At 37.3% G+C, this 20,379-nt stretch overlaps 1 protein-coding gene across 5 annotated transcripts in view; it reads left to right on the top strand.

Annotated features, from left to right (window-relative positions):
• LOC116261494 (serine/threonine-protein kinase ATM) overlaps window positions 1-20,379 on the top strand; it is a 145,682-nt gene that overhangs the window by 21,807 nt on the left and 103,496 nt on the right. For all 5 annotated transcript variants that reach the window (XR_007574323.1, XR_004174299.2, XM_031640278.2 and 2 more), the window contains 15 exons: window positions 275-346; window positions 1,194-1,346; window positions 1,446-1,541; window positions 1,626-1,816; window positions 6,824-7,397; window positions 8,257-8,328; window positions 8,490-8,654; window positions 9,661-9,786; window positions 9,908-10,035; window positions 11,178-11,334; window positions 11,738-11,784; window positions 11,866-11,929; window positions 12,140-12,214; window positions 13,634-13,753; window positions 17,211-17,396. Coding sequence is in view for 3 of the 5 variants with exons in the window: in XM_031640278.2 (XP_031496138.1) it covers window positions 275-346; window positions 1,194-1,346; window positions 1,446-1,541; window positions 1,626-1,816; window positions 6,824-7,397; window positions 8,257-8,328; window positions 8,490-8,654; window positions 9,661-9,786; window positions 9,908-10,035; window positions 11,178-11,334; window positions 11,738-11,784; window positions 11,866-11,929; window positions 12,140-12,214; window positions 13,634-13,753; window positions 17,211-17,396 (2,226 nt within the window). In the remaining 2 variants the exon portion in view is untranslated. The remainder of the gene's footprint in view (window positions 1-274; window positions 347-1,193; window positions 1,347-1,445; window positions 1,542-1,625; window positions 1,817-6,823; window positions 7,398-8,256; window positions 8,329-8,489; window positions 8,655-9,660; window positions 9,787-9,907; window positions 10,036-11,177; window positions 11,335-11,737; window positions 11,785-11,865; window positions 11,930-12,139; window positions 12,215-13,633; window positions 13,754-17,210; window positions 17,397-20,379) is intronic.

Genomic DNA, 20,379 nt, shown 5'->3' with positions numbered 1-20,379 from the left:
CCAGCTTAACCAACTTAAAATGTTAAGGAGTTGTGGCTGTTTACTCCATCATCCCACTTTCTCTAAGAGGTAAAAGGTGAGAGGGTTGAGGTGTAAAGATGTGGGGAGGGTCTAGGTAGTCTGTGGTCATTAGCTCAAGATAAGAGGTGAATATTGAAGTATAAAAATTGTGCTTCATGTTAGATGGTAAGTTGCTTGTCTTATGAGTTCCATGATCTTGTTTTTCCTAGTTTATTTTCAAATTTTAGTCTGATGGTTTGCTTTTTGATTGCAGGGTAACTCTCGAGATACTCTGTTATTGAGGGAAAGCCTTTTAAGAGGAGTATTTAAGTTGTTAGATTTGAAGGTTAGACTGCAAGAACCTTTTGGAATGAATGATTTAAATAATTTCATTTGTTTGCTTGTGTTTCTGGTGACAAAGGATACAAATAAAGCACCGAGGAGGTTTTCTGTCTTGGGCTGTAAGACACAGAGTCGTGGTTCATACTCTATGGACATGAGATCTCTGAACAAACAGAAGCATGTATAGACCCAAGTGGTATTGGTAGGGTATTTACTAGGAGTTTTTATGACCATGGGTGAGCAACTAAGTTTCTCGAGTAACGTGCAGTTTACTTCTGTATTAAATTGAGAAAGAATGTAAAGGAAATCAGATACAGATTCAAATCTATATCTCTAACACCAAATGCAAGAAGGCTCTCCAAATAAGCACAAGATAAATGCAAATCTATATATATTCAATAGTCACTACTCAGAAAGACTCAGGCTGAATCAGGAAAAACTCTCAATTATATTCAGCAAATTGCTCTCAAAGAGAAACACAATACAAAGAAATGACTTACAATATATAAGAGAAGAGTGAAGGCTGTTCGGATCTCCAATGGCTAGAAATATAGCTGGTGGAGAGCCCAACGACTGGTTCAGATGAGACTTCATTGGGAACAATAACAAAAAAATAAAAATACAAAAAAGGAAGAGATACAGAAAAAGAAAAATACAGAAACAATTGAATATACAAATGAAAGAAAAGTGCAAATGAGAGAAAAAAACATCTATGTGTAATTACAACTTTAACAAGGAATATAAACCAAACCCTCTTAAGATGGCTTTTCTTTTGAATACTTTTTACAGTTAATTTTCATCGTTATTTAAGATGTTTGTATATATGGCAGCTAGTTTATTTCTTTATGTAGGAAGGGTTGCTGCTAAACCAGCGAAATCTGAAGCTTTTCTCAGCTGCGGTGTTTTCTATCTGTGCTGCTCATGAGCTGTTCCCGTCTCCTTCATCAGCACAATTGAATACCTGTAAGAATAATGTGGAGCCTGTTCTCGATGACTGGATGCAGGTACTTGTCCATTAAATGCTTGCCTCTTGATTTAAGTTCCATGTTTTAGGGTGGACATAGGTTGAGCTAAAAGGTAGTTCTATATGTCTTTAATTACAGCAAGCAGCAGAAGAGCATGCATCCATCAGTGATCTAAATTCCTTAGAATGCTCAGTGGAGGCTCTTGGTGAGCTTAAGCTGCACACTTCTAATGAGGTGACATTTTTGAATGTTTTTTGTGTTGCCTAACATTGTTATGCTTCTAGTACTTTCACATGACAAAACACTTTTCTGAACCAGGTGCAAATCCATTGTTGGAATTCAAGTCTACACCTCCCTGTTTCTGTTAGGCAGCCCCTTTTACTGGAAATGGAAGATTCACTTCTAAGGACTCTGAATAGAAGCCTTGAGATTCAGCAATTGTCTCTGTCCGACCTTTTTTCATTATGTGCACTTCTCTCAAATGTTGTCTATGGTTCGTTGATTGTGGGGTATGAGCCTTTTTTTATTTTCTATTTCAATGTATTATTGTATACGTTGTTGACATAAAATTTTTCTATTGGAAGAAATTAAGTATTCAACAGTTAGCACATATGGGCATACCTTGATTTGTAGATCAAGTTTGAGTGACTTGGATGTTTTTTTTTGTGAAATTTAAGGAGTGTACACACTGAAATTTTATATTCTGTGGGAGTGAGGGGATATATCAGAGAGATCAGATATTGGACTATATTGAAGTGTCCACTTTACTTTTTGGGACTCCATAATTCTGCTTTAGGGTGGCGCCCACCTGCTGGTTGCAGTTTGTGCATATGTATTTCACTACCTTTGTTTTATTGATTTCCTTTTTAACCTTTATTTTACTGATTTCCTTTTTTTGGATGCTTTTATTATTTTAGTTTTCAATGATGTTTTTTTATTCTTTTAAGAAAATCATTTTTTCTTGAAAGAAGATAAAACATAACTTTCTCTGTAGTTTGAGAAAGACAAAGAAGAGGTGGAATGAAAATAAGGATGCAAACCAGGTAAAGCAAGTAGGCCTGTTTATTCTCTCATGGACAAAAAGATGCTCCATACGTGTTACAAAGGGTGATCAACAGCGGCCAACTCCTCACCCCTCCTCCTGACAGTTCAATTTGGTGTAAGGTGCTGTTTGTGATAAGCTGCCTAGATATGGAATCCAATTAAGGTTCAGATTAGTGGGCCTTATTAACTGGATTAGAGAGTTCAGTGTGTCAGTCTTGCTCAGCCATGTCTATGCAACAAAGAAGACCAACTGTTACGTTGACCCTACCTGAAAGAACAACAACCACCACTCCCATGGAACTGCACTTGGTTCAGCTGCGAAAGTGGATTTGGTTTGTGCTCCTGCGGCTAGCAGAAAAGCTTGGCAGTGTACCAAGGGGATAGAAAAAATGCTACCTATGCTAGTGCACTGATCCAGTGTCTGGATACGACGAATTTTTCGACCCTTACTGGAAACAGTTTCTCTGACTTTTGTTAGTACAATCTGTAACTTAGAGTGGCAACAAAGTCTTCTACAGAGATTTCCCTACTGCTACACAAGCTGTCACACCTCGACCTTTTGACACTCAACCATATTTTTTTTTTTTAGACATCAAACATCGAGGTGTGACTACACAACAGTTCAAAAGAAATGAGCCAAGCAATTCAAAACAATGGGGCGAACTTTCATTTATAGAACAACGTCAATTTCATACAAAATCACATCCCTATACATGACAAAAATGCCTCAAAATCCTAACATTGATGCCTAACAAAATAAGACATCAATACAAACGAAGCAAGACACGCCGGTACTATACAAACAAAACCCAAAACCTCCCCAGTAGGACGTGAGTGAAGCCATCTGCTCAACCTGCTGCCCCTGGTATGCCAAAACCTGAAAAAAGAAAGCAAATGAAGGTTCAACCTTCGCAGTACGGCAACAAGCCAGGAAAATCTCAAACCTTCTTAGGTAGGGCTCAAATCTAAGGACAATCATAAAAACAATTTATCGTCATGTCGTGTCAGGGCATAGACACATCATTTGCCAAGAAAACCCCTAACATATACCACGACATGAAAGACCACTCAAGGGCTACAGAAACACAATCTCAATCACATGCAAGGCATGCTTAAACATTTCATTTCAATCATAGCATTCACATGCCCATCAATCACATACATTCGTTCACACACATTTCAATCAGGTACATTCATTTTCATTAGCTTTAGTGAATTGACAGTTTCTGTGGGTGCAAACACAGGCACGTGCACACCGCGGGCGGCCCATAGCCGAGAGACAACCTCCGTGGTGGCCCAGAACAGTATGGATCCATCCATCCGCTGCAGCGGTAGAGCACTCATCCATAGATGTGTGAATTCCACGAAGAGATACTCAGCCTTCCCTAGGACACCCAGGTTGGGAAGGCGGGAGCCCACGCTCCAAGCACGTCACACAACAGTACCCTGGGGCCTTGCACCGCCTGCGCTCCGAACAGGCGAGACCAGTGGCGAAGGCGGGACAACTCCCAAACACATAGCCACATCCCACTGGCCTCTCATCTCTTATTCTTTCATTCTTATCATTATAATTGCACAATCACAGAATGACCGGCTAGCTCATGAGGTTGGTACACTTCACGAGTGCACCCACACCTCCAATTGCCTCCCCACGAGGTCTACACATAACATTAACGGTCATAGCTAGCCGTCATACAATACGAGTACAACTACCCTCCAATTCCAATCAATTGCATTATTGCCCACGGCAATACATATGCAACAATTCACAACATTCACATTCATAACATCTTATCAAACACATCAATCAGATCTTTCAAAACATGGCCAAATCCCGGAGAGTAGTCTCGATCCGTGATGGCTCGTATCTGTCGTATGCAATTATCATTCTATGATGCTCTCTAATGCACAATCGGGGTCGAGGAGACACTCGACTCGATACCCCACCTCATCTGTCCTAAGCAGTTATCAATTCTAGCATGCACATGCAAATGCGTAACAGTTTTCAAAACAAGCTTCTAATAGCTTTCCAAAACAGAACTTGTCACATGACAAATCATTCACAATCACACACATCAATCACACCTTTCAAAACTTAGCCAATCAATCACACCTTTCAAAACATAGCCAAACCACGGAGAGTAGTCTCGATCCGTGATTGGCTCGTATCTGTCCTAGACAATTGTCATTCTAGGATGCTTTCTAATGCATAATTGGGGTCGAGGAGACACTCGACTCGATACCCCACCTCATCTATCCTAAACAGTTATCAATTCTAGCATGCACATGCAAAAGCGTAACATTTTCAAAACAATCACTAATAGCCTTTCAAAACCCTTCATATGATATATCAATTCATGTACATGCATATACACATTCAATCTCAAAACAATCAATTAGTTCACATCACAAATCCTAGAATCCCATGACCCTAGGAACACACATTCACACATTTGGCCAGGTAGGGATTTGCCTGGAATGCCGCCATACCTGTTGCGCGCCCTCAAAACTCTTCAAAATGCCTCGAGCTTTGAATCTGGTCGCTCAAGGTCGACGGGACGTGCCCGGTGTACCTGCAAACCTAACCACAAAGTAAGATTTCTACCAGATACCTTACGATCCAAACAAACATAAAACAACATCATTGAGGCGCATGTCATTGCCTCAAGAAGGTGTCGACGGGTAGTGTCGACCTACAAGCCCTCCAATAGGCCACTTCGCAACTACTTACCGTTGCCACCCAACTTCAAAACCCAATGCTTCGATCAATCCATCCTTAACACATTTCTCATTAACTTTCCTTTTAGTTGAGGCGTCTTCCCAATATGCACACCCCCTTCCTACCAACAAATACCACCCACGTCGACCAAGGTGCCCCAAGCGTTCCCAAAGACGGTCCTATGCTTCTCCACAACATTACTAAGTCTGCCATGTTTTCCAAAAGCTTCAAAAATCAACAACTCATGCTAAAGAGAGAGATATACGCATGGATTCTTGTTCTTCTCACCAATAGTCATAAACTTTCCCCTAAATAACGTCGCTAAAAAGCTATCCAAAACATCAAATCATGAGTCTAGCATGCTTAAACAATAATTATACATGCTTTAGTAGATAATATTCATTAATTTGAGCTTGATTAGGTATCGCTCACCCCAAAACAAGCGTCCAAACTGCTGTAACGCCTTCGACAGCCACCTCAAGCGTTCAATCGATCTTCAAACAGCCAAAAAAATCCACTGTCGTCAACACCTCCCAAGCCTCCTATTCACTGTTATGAGGGGAAAGACAAGTCCCCTAGCTGCAAACCAACCCAAAAGCCATACGTGAGTCAACAATCGACCAAAAGAAGTTCAAAAACAGAATCTGCCAGTAGGAGAGACTCACGGTAGTAGTGGGAAAAGCTAAAACAAAAGAGGGAAAAGGGCGCTGACAGGAGGGGAGACAACGAAAGAGGGAGGGTTCGGGTAAAAAGTAAAACGGCAAAGGAAAGGGAAATCGAGCGGGGCAATGGGAGAAATGGTGAAGGGGAGACGGACGGGGTGAGGAGGGAGCTTTAGCAGAGAGGGAGAGGAAGAGAACATGCGGCAGGGGGGGGGGGTGCTGTCGAAGGAGGGAGAAGCAGCGTGGGAGGGAGGAGAAGAAGCAGACAGAGAGGGCGGGAGAGGAAGCTTACCCACGCAGCCGCCGCCGCCGCCGGTCCAGCCACCGCCACCACCCACCGCCACTTCTTCTCTGCGCTGGCACGGATAACCCCAGGAGCACAACGAAGGAGAACAGGGAAAGTCGAGGGAGGAGGGCTCTCGCGTCAGGCTTCTTCACGCCAACGGGTTCGGGTCCGGGTCTAGACCCGATCTGGCTCACCTGCGCAAGACGAGTGTTACACAAGCCTAAATAGGTCCAAGTACCAAGTGGAACCAAGAAGACAGCCTCAATCAAGAAAAGAAGCAAAGGTTTTTGCTATTGAGTATTGATTGAGTTGTTGCCTGTCCCATTGGAATTGAGCAAAACAAGTGGGCCTTCTTCCTGTCTAACAAGACAGAATTTAGGCATGTAATTCTATTATCTTGTATAGTGGCGATCCTTCAATGGGATCTTGTTGAGGTCTGGAAATATTTGATCACATCTAGATCTTGCATAAATATCGGATATAAATTTTTCATTCATATTAATGCTTCCATTGCAAGTTTTTTTTTTTTTTATGCTCTTCACTTCTGCATGTTTTCTTCTGTTTTTATTGTTTTTTTTTTCGTAACTCATGAAATTATATCGCTTGTGAACCATGGGATAACATGCATCTTGGATTCCTTAATCAATTATTACTCGTTGCAGTAACACATAACTTGGAAGCAAATGAATCTTTTTTGTCATAGGTCGGATGTCAATGGCTAGAGTACATGGATTAGGTTATTTTATTTTTATAGCTTATTCATGTTTACATTTACTCTTCTCTGTTTATCTCTTTCTATTGGCAGGCAAGGAGGGAAATCATGTTTCATTAAAGAGATGCTTTTGCATCTAGAAAAGCTTTTAAGACAAGCATTTTCAATTCTTGAGACGAACTTCTGTCAGATTTGTAGTTCTCTACCTGATACACCATCTTCAGCTGTGACAGCTCTTAGAAGTTTGACTGCTTCTCCGCTTCTTCTCATTTCAAAGGAGAGAAATTCATTCAGTGAGGAACATTTTAGCCGTGTGAAATCCCTTGCTGAGATGATTTTAGTTGGGATGAAAAAGATTTTTGAGGAGCTCTCTATATTTACCAGCAAAGAGGAATCTGAAGAATATATGTCAGGGTCTATCCTTTCTTCAACATACTCAGAGAATTGTTCCACTCAAATGCGAATAGTTGACATAGAATTGGATGCTGACAATGATGCGAGAGATGGAGACTTGTTTGCTACAAGCTCGGTGTGGTTAGGCAGATTTTCTTGCTTTAAACAGTTGAAGGTTGAAATGGTGTCATCTATATCAAACTTCTTCCTGGTTCTGCCTGATCTTACTTGGGAGATCATGTCCAGTATTATGAAAAAAGAAACTGATCCAGAGGTGTCATTATCATTTTCCTTTATTTTCGTTTGCTCTGCATCTCTATGAAGACATCTAATGGCCTAGACCTGATGCCTGACATTACTTGATCATTATTATCATTGTTGCTTGAGCTGTAGTGATGGATTCATAGAGCATCTGAGTTAAGTTCTTGAGATTCTTCGGTGGAAAAGGAATTTATCATGAGTTGAACAAGTTCTGGTAATTTTTTAAAAATTCACATGCTCCGTTTGTAAAGTTTGCAGCACTATACTTTCTATGAGGTATCAAAGTATTGAAGGAGTTAATTTTCTACAAATGCATCTAAGCTCTTTTCTTTGGCACATCACATTTTTTATTAAAGGGGTGTTTGGGTGACACTTCAAAACCAGGTTTTTTGAGTGTTTGGGTGTCATCGAAACTGGGCTTGAAGAAAACCCAGTTTTGACAAAAGCTGGTTTTATAAAAGGGAGTGAAAAACCTGGTCCCCATTAGGTTATTCAAAAACCAGGTTTTGGATGTGTCACCCAAAAAAAAAAAGTTTCTAAAACTTACTAAAAAACTTGGTTTTCATAAAACCTAGTTTTTACAAAACTGGGTTAGAGGAGATGTCATCCAAACGCCCCCTAATTGGTTTCAGGATCTCTCTGTTCTCAGCCTTATTCAAGTACGTGTCCCTTGAATGTTCTTGTGAATGTTTGCACCATGAAACCTTAAATATTTCCCTTTCATGAAATTCAACATGCTAAATGATATTCTGATCTATAATTATTCTCATCATTTTGCTAAATGTTTTGAAGGTTACAGGGTTCATCATTTTTCATGAATGACTATGTTATTGCATATAAATTCTTGCTGATGAAATCTTCTTCTTTTACAGGTATGTGAAAGTGTGCTTTACCAGCTAGGCAAAGCGTTTTCTTGTCTTCCAACCAGAGACCCTGCAGACATGGCAAGTGGATATGCTGAAACTCCCATGGCATCATGTTTATATGAATCACCAACGCTCAAATTTTTATTGTACTGAAAGTTGTGGATTTGAACAAATGGTCTTCATTTCCTGAAATTGTATTGAGTGATTGTGGATGGCAACTGATTATCTTAATTCTCTAGGTAAATTTGATAAAGGACTCAATGAACATGTCTGAGGGCCTGGAATTTGCTTCTTCTGGTTGTTTGACTGCCATCCATGCATTTTTGGAGTCTTTGGTAGCCTTATCATGCCATAAATCAAAGGAAAATTCTTCTCACCATGAAAAGGGAAGGTCACCAGAGCAGGTATGGCAGCTGACACAATGTTTTACGTGTGAAAAGGCTCAAGTTCTTTTCCTAGTTTTAATTAGCATTTTGTTTTAGTCTTTGTCCATTTCTCACCCATCTTTTCCCCCCCTTTTTTGGATTTGTATCACAGTATATGCTGATTCATCATTCATCATCTTGCATTTTGTTTTCCCAAGACATGTGATGACATCTGCTTTGTGCTTGCCATCAGCCTGTTATGTCTTTTGAAGCCAATTATGCTATCCTTGCCTAACTATGAACTGTTGTTTAACTTCTATAACTGGTCATGTTGGTCTTTGGGATGGTCACTTGTTACTTATTTATGTTTGATTTGATTGTTCTTATCTCTGTTGGTTTCAGGTATTTTGTGAAGCATGGACCATTGCATGTGTTATGGGATGTTTACTTGTGTTATAAAGTAGTTAAAGGATTTGCTTGTATCTTGAAGATAGAAATATATGACAGCCGAACTTGTAGTAAATATACATTCTGGCAGTAGAGGATACACAAATTTCTTGTTATTTGTCAAAAGTGGGTCTACCCCAGCAGTCTGGGCAGTCCACAAAAGGAAATATTTTTCTTCTTTGAAAATTTGTCCTAAAACATGCTACAATTATTATTTTTTGAATCTGATATGTTGGTCAGAAAGGCAGATCTCCACTACCCTTATCCTGCCTCTTCTTCTTGCTTTACCTTCTTACCCTTTTCCCTTCTTCTTAGCTTTTTTTTCTCTCTTCTGCCTAGCCCCTGATTGGGCCACTCTATTGAGCTATTGCCTTGGCATCACCTTGCAATCTTAACTGAATTTCCATATTAAATCATGTAATTTGCTATTGACTTCACAGGCATTGCTCGTAATCTTGGTCTGTTAACTTTATAGGTGTCATTGTTTTGCTTGGAATGTTATATATTTGCTTCAAGGTTGATCTGCTACAGTTGTATTTGAGTGGACAAGCTGCTATTTTTTGAGGACTAACAATGTACTTAACACTTGGCTTGCCAGAATTATGCGAATCTTGGGGAATTGCTTAGTAGGGTGGTGGACATTGAATTTTATGAGTGGCCTCTTCGTGTCAGGCTGATTGATTGCATATGCTACTTCATTTGTCTTGATCCATGCACAGCTGAGGTTTGGTTTATTTTTTGGGGTTGTTAACATGGTCTATGGTGCCTGCCATCTTTGAGCTGTCTGAATTGCCTATTTTCAAATTCAAACTAGAACAATGACACTGCTTTGTAAATTGAATCAGGGTATGGTTGATAAATTGTTTGCAATGCTCCAAGATTCTGATTTTCGAGTAAGAATGCATTTAGCCAGACATTTGGGTTTGCTTTTTCAAACATGGGATGGTCATGAGCAGCTTTTTCAGGATATATGGTAAGTTTGTAAGCTTATTAGTCATCAGATGCCCCTAAATATGTTGCTGGAATTATTAGCTTGCGTACTCGATTAGTGCAGAATGCGCAGTCTCTTTCTCTCTCTCTCTCTCTCTCTCCCTTTCTCTCTCTCTCTCTCCCCCCACATAAAAATAAAAAGAAAGGTGAATTGGCACTCATAATCCTTCTCTCATGGTGGAAGCATAAAAACCATGTGTATGGTTATAATTGAGATTGAGGTCATTTCATATATTTTCTCCAGTGAATAACATCTAATTACCAATGTGTTTGAAAGTGAATCCCACTGTCTAAGTGGACTAACAGCGGTGCATTCCCTACAAATATCGGTACAGTTAGATGTTTTTTTTTTAATTTATTGTTGCTTGGATGCAGAATTGTTGCAATAATTTGTCTGATATTGTTGTAAGGGTCTTAGTTGACGTTTTGAGTCAGCATTTTATCCGAGATATGACAGAAATTAAAATCATTTAGCTCTTTCTCTTCATGTAACAATGCTCTGAAGTTCATCTCATATCCATGAAAAATTTTGTAACTTGATCTTCTTTCTTCTTTCTTTATGCATACATCTGACATGAATGTGTCATTGTGAATGTGTCATTGTATTATTTCTGGCTCTGATAGTGTTGTAAATTTTAATTAGGGGGTGTTTTAGTTGATGTTTGAGTGACTGAGTCAGCATCACTATCCGAGCCATGATAGAAATTAAAATCATTTAGCTCTTTCTCTTCATATAACAATGCTCTGACGTTCATTTCATATCCATGAAAAACTTGGTTACTTGATTTTCATTCTTCTTTCTTTATGAATGCATCTGACGTGAATATGTCATTGTGTTATTTTTGTTAGTTTACTTACCTTTAGTTGATTTTGTTGCTGGGTAACTCATTCAAGTGACCAGTTTTAGATAGTTATCTCAGTCTCTACTCTGGATTCCATTTTTTTTTCTGCTTTCTAGGAGGTTTTATTTTTAAGATTATGGCAACATTTGAGCTCTCATAAGTTGCAAAGGTAATTAATTTCTTATTGAATGTGGTCAAAATATGGCATGAATTTGCATCTACTCTAATCAGTTTACATGTAATCTTATGGCTACTAATTTAGTTTCTTGTTTTAAATTCTCAGTTGTAACCTTGGTATGAAGTTTCCAGTGGCATTAAAAGGGATGCTCGTCACAGAGAAGGATGTAATGGATGCTGGTGGGCAGTCTGAAGCAGTAAGCGAAACAGCTATTATTACCCTCAGCCATCTTGCTTTCTCCAGCGAGAAAATGGAAGTAGAGGTAAAAAGTTGTGTTGTCACCGCCTTGGCTTCTGTATTTGGTTTGCTAGTAATCAGATAATAACTAGAATGCTAGATGCTTTGTTGGCTGTTTGCTCTCAAAACATGTGCATGTTTCTCAATGTACCTCTTTCTTCATTGCAAAATATGTTATTGTCATTTTCATTCTGCTTGAGGGGTGTGGCTGTACTGCGTAGGTTAATAATGTTGTCTAGCTCATTGATCAACATTTCCCTTTTTTTTTTCCACCCAAATAAGTGAATTTTCTGGACTTGAATCCAATTCCCACAGTTGTCCTGCCCATAAAATTTCTTTCTTCTTTGTTCCTTTGCTATTGTATTTTTTTTCCTTAAATCTCAATTTGATTCAATCTGGTAATCTTGTTTCCTTATAAATTCTGTCAGGCTCTTTTCATCATATTTGCAATAGCTGCCATGGATGCGTTGCAGAGGTTAGACAGCTTGCATGTTTTCTTTACTGTCTCTCTCGTGCATGGTTTGGTGCCTTAATTCATTTTGTCATTGTTAATCAGGGCATTGGTTGTTTTCGTGCTGGACAGTCTTTCAAAAAGCTTATGTTACGACACTAGGTTTAAGGTGAGTTTTCGTGCATTTTATTGTTTTTTGTGAAACTGCATCCATTGACATAATACCACAATATGCTGCTTCTGTTTTGAACTATTCTTCGTTCTGTAATTGCTTGTTTTAAAACTCTATAATCCATTTTTCTGCAATGATGTTAAAGTGTTAGCCAAAGTTTGTGTTTAAATTTTCTAATTGTGGCAATTTTTTTTATGCTTGCTGAAGTACTTGGAGATACATATTGGATCGATCCTTTCTCGTTGGGTGACATGTGGCATTAGCTTAACTACACTCGTTGAGGTAAAAATTTTCCTTCTTCCTGCTCCTCTGACATGTTATTTTTCTGTTTCTCTTTTTTCTTTTCTTTTCTTTTGGGTAGTCCTCACAGCAAAATTTCAAATTATTATATTGACATTTTCTTGCAAGAGATATGGAGTATATCCTTAAGATGCTCCTTGCATGATACATTTGTAAACTTGTTCTTTGGTGAGATATGGATTATTGAATTTATAGTTGAAATGGTTTTAGGATCCTAGAATGTTGTTTGGACAGGGCCCTTGTGACATCAATGTGGCAACATCTGTGGAAAAACAATGTAAATATTATAGCAGGCTTCATATGACACGGATGTGGCAGCATCTGCATACAAAAAATGTCACTATTGGTACCTCTAGTTTGCCACTCATGGATGCGTTATGTGCTTCTGCATACTCTACAATTTTTACAAGCAACAGTGTGGAGTAAAAAATGCAAAGAAAAAGAAAAGATGGCTGGACACAAGGGCACTACAAACTTAGAGATCACCCCACGAAAGTCTTACTACATGAGAGGAGCTCACTGAAAGCCATAGGTGGCCTTCTTGTGAAGTAAAGAACCAGTGCAGTCACTACTCACAAACCTAGTCATTCATTCTTATAAACTTGAACACTTCAGTTTTCATTGACCAACATGTCTTTGTCATCCCCTTGATAGAAGGGCAATCTAGAAAGAGATTGATTACTTTTTTCTTGTGCTTTGCATGATGGCATTGTAAGCGTCCTGGTAGTAGCGCCACCCAATCACCTGCAGATTAGAAGCAAATAACCCCAACACACGCACCCTCCCAACACAGACTGGGCCAGAAAATGCCTCACTGGGAGGTGATTCTTCATTAACCTTGCTTAAACCTTAGGGCATAAGTATTTGGGCTATGGGATTGGGTCTGACAAGGGGATTGATCTGTTATTCTAACTTTGACTATTTATAAAAGACCCCCTGATAACCTGTATTTTTGCCTGAGACTAACACTTCCATTTCCAAAACGATAGTTATTCTCATGCATGTTGTGGCCCTGAAAAATCTATGAACTGCAATAAAGATGAAATAGTGATTTTGTACAAGTAGGGATGTTAGTATGGTTTACCTGATCACTGATCCTAATGCAGGTCTGCTTAGTCACGTTTGTAAAGAAAACAGGGTCTCATTACTCATTGAATTAAGAATTAATCTTCACTTTCTGCCTGTATAATTTTGACAAACAGATAAATTATTTGACAAACAAGTGCATATTTTGTCCCTAGGATATCAGATTGATGACAAATTCTGCCTGTATAATTTGTTGAAATACTGAACTTTCGGATAATCTAACAAGTGTTAGCATTATTACAATGGAAAACAACTGTTAGCTTGTTTTCTGAGTTGGTGCTCCCGGTGTTTGACCTGTGCTCTTGTTACATGTAGATACGATATTTTTTTATGCTGGATTCAGAACCTAATGTATTCTTGCGCCACTGCTGTCCCTGGCTTCTTCCTTTGCTGATCTTAAACAGGAACAGTGCAGCACTTCACTGGGTTTCAATGGTAAAGTCAACAATTCTTTTGGTTATTTCCTCTCCATTGTTAAATTGCTCTTATTGTCACATAATCCTCCTACTGATGCCATATAGTCCACTAGACAGGTCAAAAAATTTTATGAAAATGCTAGAGAATGTGCGAAAGAATTAAGCCAGTTATCTGGGCAATCTTATATGCACACATATGTGATAATCACCAATATTGGGATTTAAAAAATAAAGCAATGATAAGGCCTAGCTGAAGCTGCTGATAACAGCTAAAAATTCAAAAATAATATGAAAAAACTATATCAAAATATTACCACTGGAGGACTGTTGTCTGTAAGTTGGGTTTTCCTTGAAGAATATTTTTAATATTTTGACTAAATCATCTGAGAAAAATTGTTTTGAAACGGACTCCTCAGAGAAGCAGTTTCTAGAGATTGCTGCTGAATGATATATATATATTATATAATATATACTATATCGTTCATGTGTTTCTATTGGCTAGGATTTTTTGGGTATTAACAGGGGCATTCAGAAGTTTGCTTTTCTTGGGGAAAATTTTGGAAATTAAAAAGTATAAACATAATAAAAAACTATAAAATTTGAGTTTTCTACTAACTTTCTAGTTTCTTGTACAAAAATTCATCAATTATTTAAATATTAAACAGACATTAAAAAATTGTGGTTCATAAGAAATCTTTTTTTTCTTGGAAAATGGGAAAACTTAGAGGAAGCGTGATATTTTGATTTTGGAAAATTCTCAAATATTGCAAAATCTTTTCATTTTTATTTTATTTATTTTCCTTTTTTTTAACAATTGTTTTTTTCAGAAATCCAGCAATATTTGTGATGATAGAAAGGTTCTTTGAACACTGAAAATACTAGTCCTTTTGACTGATTGAAGGCGCGTATGTATATATATATATATATATATGTATGTATGTATGTATGTATGTATGTATGTATATATGTATGTATATTTGATGGCCAGAACGTTGTGTGATGTTTTACAGAAATCTAATCATGTAGATGGGTTCTAAATGGCCAAAAGCGTATGATTCAGTGAAAATTCTGAAAATCCAATTTGCATATCTGATTCTATGGGGGTTCTAAAATTAACAGTATTAGGTTTGTCACGTCATAGAATCCAATCCACTGGTTGAAAATTTGTGATTTTCCTTATTTCTAAATTTGTCTATTCTTGGTCCACGCAGTTTGTCCATCAAAGAAAACTTAAAAATGGTAATTAGCACACTCAGGAGGAGCTTCTGGGCAGATGCACATGGATATAAATAATTAATGTTATGGCTCTCTTGGAATGGCACCCTGTTGTGAAAATCATATCTGCACTCTGTATTTTTTTCAAGTAGACCATGTGGATACGTTTACCATGATCTATTTGATAGAGGGATTTGTGGATTTCTCCACCTGGGTTTGGGTGGAGAAATCCTCCAGCCTCTCACAATTGCATCGGTCGGTGTGTTTAAGGACGGTCACAGAAAACACGTTTTTTTCGAAAAAAAGTGAAAAAAATGTGATAAATTAAATGGCCATTTAAAACTTAAAAAACACATTTTTTTTTGAAAAAAATGTTAAAAACAAAAAAACGCGTTTATTTCATTTTTTCATTTTTTTCAGTTTTTTAATGCCAAACAGTTTTTTTTCATTTTATGTTTTTATTTGTTGCAAATCTACTTATCTTGTGATGTTTGTGTCTTTAGTTTCTCACTATTTTGTTTTTCCCCCATTTTTAGTTTTTAATTTTTTTTAAAAAACTTAACATATTTTTTCCCTTTTTTTCAAATTCGCGGTATTGTACCCAAGAAAAACCTCGCGTTTAAAACTCCGAGACAATTATTTACGACTATGGTTTAATCACACCCACATGCATTGGGCGGCCGTAATTCGATGGAGCTCAAGATGGCCGGATGATTTCAGCTCCTCTTGATAGAGATGATATCTTAGGTTATGTAGTTTGGATAAAAAATCATGAATGTCGCAAGTCTTAAAAATCACTCATTTTTTAAAGCTGCTATATTTAGGCTTCAGATACAGGATCTGAAATTTGTTTTCCATTAAACAATGTATATAAAACATATCTATGGGATTGATGAGCAAATGTGTGTGCCTATATATATATGTGTGTGTGTGTGTATATAATATATATACACATATGTATATATATATACAAAAACATTTTTGTCCTTGCTGTCAAAGCTTTTTCATGTTCTCCTCCAATAGCTGAGGTAAATTTCGTGGGAGTGGTAATGCCTGCAACGTATCTGAGCTGGCTTCTTTCATTTCTGGTTGGAATTTCCTTTGTAACCTCATCAAAAGTTTTCATGATAATCCTTATAAAAAGATCTTATAGACCCTTGTCTGGTTTCATTCATTAGCCGACTGTGAACTCAAGCGAGCTGCTAGCTTGCTTCTAGCTCCTTTCATATAAGACGTGCTGACAAGGTACAGCACAAATCCATCAATACCAGATGATAGGGTTTCCCCACCCTTTCAGCTATTTCTGATAATTGGCATTTCCCATGACTTCTTTTTCCACTATTTGTGTTGCGACGACTTGAGAATAGTCTTGTTTTGAAGATTTTGAGAAATTTTCAAGTATTTAAATAGCCACGTGACTGGTTATTTTGGTTCATAGCCTTTTTTGGAAACTAACTACGGTAACTAACAGATGGGTTGGAATATAACTAGCAAATGGGTTGATATATGCTAGACCGGGGCACATGGGTCAATTTTGTGCTCGCTTGTTACAGTTGGTATCAGAGTTGAGTTCAATACTCAGGCTTAGGGTCCCACTTGTGGATATATGTGCATTAGGGGTGGATTGCAACACTATGAGAAGGACTTGGACATAATCGGATGTTATAGATTTTGAAAAATCCTTAGGGGTTTAAATATCCAATGTGACATATTACATCTTCTTCCGATTCTTAGCCTTCTTGAATGCAAATTGAAACCAACTACTGCTGCCAGAATGGTGCACACTGCACACAATTCGTTTTTGCACTAAATTGTTACAGACTGTGCTTATGTAAGCTATTAGGTATTTAATCAATACTTTACAAGCTTCGCCTGCACAACATTCTCAGAACCGCCTCTGGTTTATGATTGTCTTGGCGTCCTGGTTGACTTCTCTGATCCTAATCCAGACACAACATTTTTCCAACGACTGAAGCCATTGGTGCACGGTGGTTCAAAAAAAGTATTTTCTTATAATGCATATCTAGTGAACAAAGCTGCAGACGTAGGAACTGAATACATTTTGTTTGCAGATAACGATTATCTGGAAGAGTTTTCTATCCATTTCTTCATTTCTTTCATTGGCTTCCCTAGAACATCTTCTGTAACTTTCTTTATTTCTTTGTTAGCAAAATTTCATTGTTTTTTTTTATTTTCTTGTTACTTTTAACTATTTTGTTTGCTGTTGGTTGACTATATACAATTTTCTTTGGTGCAAGCAGGTTGCTTCTGAACCATTGGCTGGTCTGGCTAGGACTTACTTCGTTCCAATTTATTCTATTTGCATTGCACTTCATTGCAGCAATAACATTGACAAAGATAAAGGAGCAAAGGTTCTCTGCAGCTCAGTTTTGCAGATTGCAGAAATAACTGAACAAGAAAGAGACGACCTCATTAAGAAGCAAATGGTTAGGCTTTATTTTGATAATTTTTTGTTGCAACAGACAAAATTCATGCTATAGGCTTGTTTTCAAAATTTAAACAAAGCATCGGCTTTTATGTTACCTTTACAAAATCTCAAAATTTGTGTTCAATTACATAAAATTTGTATGTATATAAATATAAATATAAATTATATATATATATATATATATATATATATATATATATATATATATATAGATATACATATATATATATAGGTTTACTTTTAAATAACTGATTTGAAACTACCAAAGTGGCGATAAGGGTCATACCTGTTCTGACCCTCAGTTAACTCATATGTTCCTTTTGCAGTCCAGACCTCTGTTTGAATATTTCTATGATGGTCTACTGACTGCCATTAATTGAACCATATTTTGACCTAAATTAATAGTGGTAGTAAGGTGAGAACTACTAACTGTTTAAGCAAGTTAATGTGTTATATTGTACACAGCTGTTTGTGCGCTTTTGTGAAAATTATTGACTTACCTGTTCAGCATAATTTTTGAATACTTTCATAGGTGCTTATAAGAATGCCAAAAACTGAGTTATTCTTTGTAAGTTTCTCATGATTTTATGTGCTTAAATTCATGTCATGAATTTGGTAGATCAATCTTTGTCTATAAATTGCACATTGGTGCCTTCGTGATTCAGGCTGAGTTTTGTTAGCTATTGGGTTTCGATGAGACAATAGATGATGCCATTTAAGCATTAAAAAGCTTTGAAATGCAAAACCAACATCAAGAACTGAAAGAAAAGGCAAAAAAAGAGTTTGAGCTTTCACAACAACTGTTTATGCCAATGTTATCAAAGGCGTAGCGTATCGCGTATCGGTTGGGCTAACCTATGCGCTGTATCGTAACGTATCGTAAACATATCGTAAAATTATTTTTTTATTTTTTAAAAAATATTAAAAAATTCAAAATTGAAAAAAATCATAAAAATTCCAAAAAAATCCGAAAAAAGAAGTAAAAATCAGAAAAAATCAAGAAAAAATGTATTTAAAGGAGCATTCATCATTCATGTATATGAAGTATGAACAATACATTCCAAAATAAGAAATCAGACATTCAAAATAACATAATAAGCAGTCGAAGAGAATTCGATTACATCACAATTCATAATTTCAAAAGTCAAAACATATAGTTATCATGATTCATTCAACAACAATCCTCGTCAATCGTCATCTCACATCTGCATCATCATCTTCATCATCTTCATTTTCTTGATTAAGTGCTTCTATCCCCTCTGTTGGAAATGGAATGTCACCAACATTCCATTGCTCCCCAGCCTCTCCTTCTTCAATAATCTTTACTGCTCCTTCAAGGTTCAAAAAATCAAGATCGTCCTCATCAAGTGTTGTAGATTGTTCTTCTTCAACCCAAGAATCTAATATATCAAAATGGTCAATGTTGATAGGATCATATTGAGTGTGATGCTTCCTCATAGATGTTGTTTCTAGTTGCCTAACAAGAGAACAAATTAACAAATTGTTAGAAATTAAAATATATATTAGAATTTGCTATTTTGCATAACAAATGTTTACCTTTGTCTCAACTTCATATTATAACGAACGTAAACAAGGTCATTCAACCTTTTATGTTCCAACCTATTCCTTTTCTTATTGTGGATGTGCTGAAATACACTCCAATTTCTTTCACATCCAGTTGCACTATTTGACTGAGGATTCTAATTGCAAGCTTCTTTAATTCTGAGCAATCAACCCCAAACCTGTCCCACCACAAATCTAATAACAGATGGAAAGTAAAAACGAAATAGAATAAATATATGAGAAGGTAGAAGCTATAAAGAACAAATGAAAGAACAACAAAAAAGTATAAAGTCCCTTTTTCTAATACCTGGACGCATAGATGATCTGCATCTCATTGCTGTGTCTCTCCCCATGCTACCAGAACTAGTATTATATTTGTTGATCGACACATGGATAGCTTCTTGTTCTTTATAATCACTTACTAATACCTCAATACAATCCAATATGCCATACTCGAGTGGGCGATGAAGTTGTCCAGACCACCTTTCATCTATAATCTTCCATATAGTCATGTACAACTTCTTTTTTCCCTTCATATTATCTCTAATGGCCTCCTTTGCTCTGTCCATAGCCTCATATAAATATCCAATAGAAGGTCTATCTTCACTATCAACTAATCTGAGGACTTTTACTAGAGGTACACAAATCTTCAATAAGTTCACACACTATGTCACATAGGTACGAGTACGGGTGCCGGTGCTGGTACGTGTACGGACCATTTTTAAAAAGCTTGGGTACGGGGGTACGGCCGTTCACACACATGCACATATACATATATATGTCAAAAAATTTCAAACAAAATAACCTATTCGCACATATATATATCAAAAATTACAAACAAAACAAAATATTCATAAATCATAATCCAAAATTTATCAGTATTCTCATTCTCCTCAGTCTCATAATTAACATCCAAAATGCATCAACTTTGTTGATATTCATTCTCCTCACTCCTCAGTTGCATCATCAAGATTAGAAGGAACAACAGGTTCTGTAAGATCCATATTAAGAGCATGCGAAAAATAGAAGGAAAGAAACAAGCAGAACACCGTGAACATAGAAAATGGGTGGCCGTCGTCGCCGTCGACCGCCGACGGCGAAGGCAGGGGTGGAGCCAATGAATATGAAAAGAAAAATGAAAAAAGGAAAAAAAAATACCGTGACAGTCGGCTCCTAGCGTCTGCTGTCGCCGGTCGCAGTCGCCGTTGCCGTCGCTCGGTGAGAGGTAAGAACAGACGCACGAAAACTTAAAGTTTTAAGGGTTTCGTTTCTTTTTGTTTAACATTAAAATGGTTTTAAAAGTTAAAGTCAAATAATCGTTAAAAATAAAAAAGGACGGATTTGGACTCGGTCAAATTTGACCGTATCCAAAAATGGACCGATACGGCCTCCGGTGCGTTGACCGCACCGTCCACACC

This window comes from Nymphaea colorata, chromosome 9 (assembly GCF_008831285.2).
Source record: "Nymphaea colorata isolate Beijing-Zhang1983 chromosome 9, ASM883128v2, whole genome shotgun sequence".
Classification (NCBI taxonomy): Eukaryota; Viridiplantae; Streptophyta; class Magnoliopsida; order Nymphaeales; family Nymphaeaceae; genus Nymphaea; species Nymphaea colorata.
Note: the sequence above shows the minus strand (reverse complement) of the source record. Positions and strands in the feature narration are given on the sequence as shown.